We start from the raw sequence: 8,707 nt of genomic DNA on the forward strand, positions 1-8,707 counted from the left end.
TCTGAAGCAAAGAGAACCTATCAGTTTCAGGGAGGGGATGAATGTCTTTTGTATACAATTATGTGCAATTTGAATACTTTCTATTCATCCAACCAATACTTGTGCACAAAACCTACTGTGTGAGACACAATGGAGGTGCCCAAAGTGTGAGTTAGACAGCCTTCCTCTCAGAAGTTTCATTCCAGGAGAGTGACGAGACATGTACATGAACCAACAAAGCAAGATGACGTCGGTGGAGGAAAGGTGCAGACATGAAAGGCTACCAGAGTTTAAGGAGTGTGACATGATGGCAGCCTGGGTGGGGCTGAGGAGGTTTCGTGTAGAAAGTGGTACTGAGCTTGAGCTTGTCTTGGGAAGGGTAAAATGCTGACAGGTGAAGGCAGTTGGGAGGCATGAGATTTTCAGAGCCTGGATAAAATGAGTGATTAAACTGTTTCCATGACCTGAGTACACACCCTCTTTCCAGGCACAGTGTGAAGGACTACAAATACTTGATTTCATTCACTACTTCGATAATACAACTCCTGAGGTAGAGATTACGATCTTTAATTTATAGAGGAGGAACCTAGGCCTGAGAGAAGCAATGTGCCACGTTCACACAGATGGCAAAAGTGATAGGCAGGATTTAAACATGGGTCACGTCCCTTTGACCCCTGAGCTTTTGTGTTTAACCACCATGCTACGCTGCCTCCCTTCAAGGCCCTATGTTTCTGTCTTTGCTTTGCAGTCTTCAAAGAGAGGTTTCCTCTGTAAAAGATGGCCACCAAATTTCCAAATATAGCTTACGTTTGCAGTAAAAAATAGGGCCACTGTTTTTTCAGTGAGGTGAACTTGCTTTGCTGTAGCTCAGTTAAAATATCACCTCTGGCCTGGGCACTGAAATATGTTACACAATTATTGCTTACAAACTGGTGTTTGTCTAGTCAAGGTATTCCCATGAAAAATTTTAATAAATTTTAAGGAAGGCATCAGAAGTCCTGCCACTTGGGTGTTAGGGGTGAATATACCATATGACTGTGAGCAAAAGTGCAGTAAACAACATCCCCTACCGTGCAGCTTTTGGAACTCTGGTTGTCTGTTTAGGTTCTCTAGTGAATTTGGATTGTGGCAACTCTACACAATAAAAGGAGCATGCAAAGTTGAATTCTCCTTTATGTATTGATATCACATTTATTCCATACTGGTTCCCTCGGTAAGACTTTCCCTCATGAAATCTGGCCTCCTGTTCCTAAAACATCAATTCTTAGACCCCGATGTGATGTCATTTCAAGCGTTAGTTTTGCGACTGGTTCAGAGAATAATAAAAGGGAGTACGGTACCAGTAGCAAATATTTCTTAAGTAATGAAAGGCTAAATACCAACCTTTAAAAAGTATCTTAACCCAAGGACGTCTTATGTTAGCCTATCTCAGGTCTATGATTCTTACCACAAAGACGCCATGGAAGAGTTTCATCTCAACTACTCCAATTCCCTTCACCAGACCACTAAGGGGGGCAGGGAGCAACAAGAATGGGTACCTGAGCAGACTTTCCAGAAAGGAGAACCGAGGATGCTGGGAATCATCTTGAATTCTGGTGAAAACAAAGAATCTTTGGTATTCCATAATTCTTGAACTAAGCATCTTTCTCTTTTCCTCAAAAACAATTCCATGACTATGACAGGAGATCAAAACTCATTGTTCTATAGGCTAAGGAGGTCCACTCTGGTTCAACACAGTGTGGATCATTATAGCAAGTGTGTTTAATTGTCTAGCATGAAGAAGCTCCCAAAAATAGCATCCATGGGTAAATGCTAGAAACATTATCATTATTTCTAGAACTATACGGTTATAGGCAAGACTCATAGATGGCACTCTTAGTATTTATACATAAATGATAATATATGCACATTGCTTTATGCTCCTCAAAGAGTCTCTACAAGTATTGTTTTATTGTAGTTTCCATATAAGAATAAGAGGTTGGGAGAAATTTAGCAGTAGTATTGTCCCCATTTTATTGATGAGGACAGTGAATATTCCAGAAGGTGAATGGAAAGGCAAAGAGGCAGTTGACCCAGTTGCCCTGATGGCTAGCATATTATTCTTCCCAATCCTTATTACCTTGCTACACCATGAATTTTTCCTTTGCTTGGAATGTAAGCAACTTTTAAGATTTGACTTCAAAGGTATCTACACTTTGAAGTCTCTTTATCTGATACAAAGTGATATGTAACAGCATATTCCACATCATCTTCTAAACGCTTATTTTCTTGTACCTTTCTCTTACACTGGACTGTATGCTTTATGAGGACAGGAAGTTTATGATTTTAACATTCACTTAGCATTTAGAATATGTTAACCTAACGATAAAAAAGATGAGAAACATCACATGCCTTATTGCCTTGAGACCCAAAATCTTTCTGACTAAAAGGGTTTCATCTCTCTTATTTTCCACCAGTTAGGATGCTTAATGAATGTTGACCTTGAGGGTAATATCGTAATATTACCCCATTTAAAGAGACTCATTCTGCATTCTGGGACTGTGTAATCCAATTCAGATGCAAGGTTTTCAAATTAGAATACATATATTTCCTCTCTAATTATATCATACACACATATAAGTGAAACAATAAGTTGAGAAAGTTCTGTCGATGATCATAAGATATTTAAAGATGAAACAAGTAAGTTTTCATAATTGTGGATATAGAAATTGCTTCACACAATAGTCAGAATACTTATTTTCTTCATTGCGATTTCTGCATGTGTGCGTGGGACAGCCCTCTCAACTGCCATATTTTCCCGAGATGCACAGAGACTATCCATGAAGGGATTCAGATTTGTGGGACTAACAGTGAGATTAATGCAAGAAATATCAATTTTCCCAGGCGTATGTCAAAGTAGACAAGAGACCATAACTTTCTAGGATGCTTTATGATACCAGCTGGTAGATCACAGACCTACCTAAACGAAAATCTGATAGAAGAAAGCAAACGTGGTTACAATTATTCATACTCCTACTGTGGGAGTTTCATAAACAAACTAATAAATATTTTCATCTTGCAATAAGATCAAGTTAAGTGACTTGCTGACATTCTCTTGAGGTTTAAAGCTTGTCTTTAATGTGAAATACAAATCATATTTCTTGTGGACACATTTTAATAATAAACTTAAAAGCACACAAGGCAAAAATAATGAAAACATTGCAATGAAAACCAGACAAACTATCTACCACTTCAAAAGGAGTGAATGAAGACGGCTCGTCCACAGTCAACACCGTGATGCAAACAACCTCAGCGCAAAATGCCGTATATTGAAATCAGGTTTCAGGGACAGGGAATCATCAGGGACGACAGAATGAAAAAAGCTATTACAGTTGACCCTTGAACAATGTGGGGGTTAGGGGTGCCAACCCGCCACACAGTCAAACATCTGCATATAACTTAAGTCGGCCCTCTGCGTATGCGGATTCCCCACTGCTGAGTGAAAATACAGCTGTTTGAACGAGGCAGGCTGCTTATATGTGGATTTTTAAAATCCTGCGTTGTTCAAGGGTCAACTGTACTTGAAGACAGGTGACTGATTACATGGAAATATAGTCACCTCAAACACACACACACACACACACACACACACACACACACACACGCCTCTTGTACAATCTGTGGAATGGATTTGATTTTGGTTCAATTCCAATTACCTCCCACCTCTTTGTGCAACACCACACTGGCAAAGAAAGAGGTTTGGTCCCTTTCTGCCTTAGGTGAAGGATCAAGGGTTTAATGCCGCATGGCTTTGGTTGCTAACATTCCAGAGCTGTCCCCAAGGATAGGACACTGGGAACATTCGCTGCCTTCAGGAGCATTCTAGGGGAGGCCTCACTGTCTCTTGTTTTGCTACGCTGGTCCCAAGGCCATGATCTAAGCATAACCGAGGGCGCCTGTGGGGCAGCTCACCTCTGGGTCCCGTAATGACAGGCCGGTGGTGCTGTGTGAATGCTGTTCCCAGGGAGGAGGTCTGCGAAGGGGAGGGGCTGCTGAAACCAGACTTGTCCGACTTCTTCAGTGTGGTGGGAGATGGCATTCCTGGCAAGAAGGATGGATTGGTAAGTGCATTCGCATGCATGGGAACAACAGGCTGTGCAACACAAAAGATAAAACTTAAAGAACTGAAAAAAAGAAATCGGCTTGCGAACGGAAAATTTGTTTTGAATTGCTTTGAATTTGTCACGGGAACAAACAGGTGACAGAACAGTCACCTGGTAAGTCAGTCTGTAATTGATTTTAACTTATTCTACTAAATCACAGTCCATTTTGGAGTTATTGATCTCTAATTATAGAGTGCCACTTTCCCAGGGTTTCCTGAAAGTGTGGCCTCTGGGACCCTTCAAAAAGGATGCTATAGAAGAAGCCCATGAAAACCTCATTGCAATCATTTCATCTTTCCAGTTACCTTACACCCAAAGCACTTTAAATTTTTTGAAATAATTTAGCTATTTTAACATTTAAAGAAAACCTTCAACAATGGTAACTCAGTTGCTCATCCAATAAATTATTTATAATACAAAGAAAAGATAAAAGTAAAAAAAAAACCTCAAATGCCCCACAATTGGCATTTGATAGAACTGATGCAACTAATACTGTAAAAGAATAATGACATGGAAAGATATTTGTTTAATGATATACTGGGTTGTCAGAAAAGTCATGACGTATTTTTTCTATGACGTATTTTTTCTATGTTTTTCATTGCAAAAGAGCATCACGACTTTTCCGACAACCCCATAGAATAAAGGCATGGAAAGCAATTACAAAATAGGGTGTGACACTGTGATGCCACTTAAAGACATATTTCCGTGTCTAGAGAAAGAACTGGACGGAAATAGGGATAGACTGCAACAGTAGTTCTGTCCGGGTGTTGGATTCGGGAGCTTTTCGTTGCCTCTTCTGCTTACTTGTCTTTTCCATGATGAACATCGATTACTTTCATGTTAAGAAAATACCAAAAAACAGCTTGTTTTTAAAAATAGCATTTTTGCTCTAGCTTCTAAGGTTTTCATGCTGGAAATGCTTTGGGAAGAAAATAATGGGAAAATAGTCCCTTGTAAGTACTGGACTTGTAATGTTCTCAGCAGCCACGCTGACATACACAACTGGAGGCATCTATCAGTTTGGTAGGGCGCCAATTAAAACAATGAAAGCTTGGATACAAAAATAAAGGAAATGACTCTTAGTCTCCACATTACAAGACCAACTTGGGCTCTCTTAAGTTTGCAGCACAACATCAGCCTGCGTTCTTATCAAAAGAACCAAGTCCCCTTTTAATTCTACATGTCTACATGTGTTGTGCTCTGCCTACAGCTGGAGAATGATTTAAATGGGCTGGAAAAATAAGTAATACAAGAAATAATGATATTAGCATGTAACTGTTATTGAGTAGTTACTAACTACCATGCACCGTGCCAAGCACATTATAGGTATAGATCTGTTCCGAAATCTAGCTTGGCCTGTATCTAAATATGTCCTTGTTACTTCTGATCCCAGATTTCTTCAATGAGATTCTACAACACAAGCTTCGAGTGTGACTACAGATTCTGTAAGCACGGAGGCCATGTCTGCTTTGCCCCTCACGCCCCTCTAGTTCCAGAATGTAACAAAGAGCCTGGAACACAGCAAGAGGCCTGAAGGGATTTAAACTATTTGTACAGGCCTCAGCTTTATCTGTGGCTTCACTAGTAGGTGCTTGGATATAGCAAAACTTGGGGTTTTGACTCCAAGAAAAAAAACAAATTGCAAATTGGTAAGTACATTTGCATAGATGTAAGGACAATATGAAGTTGTGTGTGATTTCACACTAACTTGACAAATCTTGAACAGATCCACTCTAGATCAATATCTATGTGATTTGAATTAAAAACAAAGTCACTAAGTGGCTAGCTATATTTCTTTGCTCAGTTGAATCCGTAACCAGTCACACCATCACAATGTCCTAACATCATTAGGACAGATGGAGGGTTTGGATCAACATTCATGGCAAGTCACCTAACTTAAGGTCTAATCACATAATTACATTAGAGAGTTGTCAAATTAAAAAATCAAAGGAAAGAAATAAAGAGATGCCAATATGTAAACAAATCTCCCAATTCATTCATACCTCTTCTGTGCAAACAAATTTTTAGGCTGCCAACCAGTCCACTGATTTCAACTCAGTCAAATGTCTGAATTACATGTCATGAAACAAAATGAATAGAAAATAAAAATGTCAACACTTTTAAGATGGAAGAATTTTTATCAGACAATGGAATCACTGATGACATGCAGTATCTCAAATAACTTTATTAAAGAAAGCAAATGGTCAGGCCTCTACACTGTCTATGAACTGTACACCTGAAGCTGCTGTTGACTAATATTATATGTCAACTATAATTTAATATATATATATATAGTCATGGGATGTGGAGTATAGTGTGGGAATGGAGTCAATGGAATTGTAATAGATATGTATGATATCGGAGGCGGAGGGGCAGTGGATAGGGGAGAAGGGTTGTCNAAAAAAAAAAAAAAGCAAAACACAAGATTTTCCAGCCTCCCTTGCAGCTAGCGGTGATCATGTGGCACAGTTCTGACCGTGCTGCCTGAGATTCTATACAAGGCGTTCGCAGGAGCCAGGAGGCACTTTTTGCTGTCACCTCTTCCCATCCTTTTGCTTGGAATGCAGGTAAAAGGCAGGAGTGCAGTGACTATGTGGGGACCATGAGGTCACAGCATGAGGATGAAAACAACCCACTGAAGCATGGCTAAGAGAAAAACATCTCAATCCTTGATAGCATCATCCTGCCACCATACCAGTCCTGAATCACATACTAATTTTCATATGAAAAATATAGGAGCCATGTAGTCCAAGTTTCTGTCACTTGCAGCCAACCATATTCTTAGCTGATACAGGGAATGAATTAGACCAGAAGATGCCCAGAGCACTCGCAATGTGTATAGTTCAGGTTCCTCCCCATTTCTAAATCCCTAAAATACAGAGTTGCTATACTCAGTGCAGAGCATTTTAATTTTTATTCATTATCTTGTTGTTTTTGAAAAGAGCAAAGACTTACGCAGAAACAAACTTCTTGTTTCAAGAAGACAAACTTTCAAGAAACTCTAAAATATCACTGATGATTACTCCAAATACTTCTCAAAAGCATTAGTCCCTTTGAATCACCAGGAAAACTTAAAAATCTTGAAAAAGCAAAGGGAAGAACAAATATTTTTTTCAGGTATCGTGAATAAGATAAATTTTCAGGATTAAATACTTTAATATGGTTGAAATGTTAAGTACTGGTAAAAGGAAGACTTTGAAAGCCCAACCTTTCAACTTAAAAGTGCACAGTAATTGTAATAATGTAAAATGACATACAAATGCCTTTACTGAAACTTAATATCTTCCCTACTCCCCAGGATACTTTAACCCCTTCACCTAGTTTTAACTACATAGGTGGTCAAGTATTATCCCCATGATACAGATGATAAACTGAGGCCACAAGGTTAAGTGATTTATCAAAGCCATAAAGAAATCCAATATCAGAGAGGAGATTCATTTTAAGAAACCGCACGTTTTTACCTTCCCAATGATGAAAACAGACAAGTGATTAGAACAGAAAAAAATAAAAAAGAAAGAAAGAAAGAAAGAAAGAAAGAAAGAAAGAAAGAAAGAAAGAAAGAAAGAAAAACCATAGCTTTTTCATAGCCTATCACAGCTTTACTTACATAATCTTGCAAAAGTTCTCTTTGGATGAAAAGCCATGGTTCTTCGCCATCGTGGATATTCCTTATAAAGAAGTACTCCACAAACTATTATACATGTATCACCCTTAGGTTTTCTGAAGCAAAGAGAACCTATCAGTTTCAGGGAGGGGATGAATGTCTTTTGTATACAATTATGTGCAATTTGAATACTTTCTATTCATCCAACCAATACTTGTGCACAAAACCTACTGTGTGAGACACAATGGAGGTGCCCAAAGTGTGAGTTAGACAGCCTTCCTCTCAGAAGTTTCATTCCAGGAGAGTGACGAGACATGTACATGAACCAACAAAGCAAGATGACGTCGGTGGAGGAAAGGTGCAGACATGAAAGGCTACAGGAGTTTAAGGAGTGTGACATGATGGCAGCCTGGGTGGGGCTGAGGAGGTTTCGTGTAGAAAGTGGTACTGAGCTTGAGCTTGTCTTGGGAAGGGTAAAATGCTGACAGGTGAAGGCAGTTGGGAGGCATGAGATTTTCAGAGCCTGGATAAAATGAGTGATTAAACTGTTTCCATGACCTGAGTACACACCCTCTTTCCAGGCACAGTGTGAAGGACTACAAATACTTGATTTCATTCACTCCTTCGATAATACAACTCCTGAGGTAGAGATTACGATCTCTAATTTATAGAGGAGGAACCTAGGCCTGAGAGACGCAATGTGCCAGGTTCACACAGATGGCAAAAGTGATAGGCAGGATTTAACATGGGTCACGTACCTTTGACCCCTGAGCTTTTGTGTTTAACCACCATGCTACGCTGCCTCCCTTCAAGGCCCTATGTTTCTGTCTTTGCTTTGCAGTCTTCAAAGAGAGGTTTCCTCTGTAAAAGATGGCCACCAAATTTCCAAATATAGCTTACGTTTGCAGTAAAAAATAGGGCCACTGTTTTTTCAGTGAGGTGAACTTGCTTTGCTGTAGCTCAGTTAAAATATCACCTCTGG

General features: G+C 39.4%; 1 protein-coding gene across 7 annotated transcripts in view; it reads right to left on the bottom strand.

Moving 5' to 3' along the window:
- Positions 1 to 8,707, bottom strand: part of NFIA (nuclear factor I A) — a 382,454-nt gene that overhangs the window by 79,244 nt on the left and 294,503 nt on the right. For 5 of the 7 annotated variants that reach the window (XM_019655489.1, XM_019655488.1, XM_019655490.1 and 2 more), the window contains exons 7-8: positions 3,931 to 4,059; positions 1,518 to 1,571 (exon numbers count right to left, since the gene is read on the bottom strand). In XM_019655489.1, the coding sequence (XP_019511034.1) occupies positions 1,518 to 1,571; positions 3,931 to 4,059 (183 nt within the window). The remainder of the gene's footprint in view (positions 1 to 1,517; positions 1,572 to 3,930; positions 4,060 to 8,707) is intronic. The other 2 variants (XM_019655493.1, XM_019655491.1) reach the window with 1 other exon arrangement.

This window comes from Hipposideros armiger, unplaced genomic scaffold (assembly GCF_001890085.2).
Source record: "Hipposideros armiger isolate ML-2016 unplaced genomic scaffold, ASM189008v1 scaffold_240, whole genome shotgun sequence".
NCBI classification, from domain to species: domain Eukaryota; kingdom Metazoa; phylum Chordata; class Mammalia; order Chiroptera; family Hipposideridae; genus Hipposideros; species Hipposideros armiger.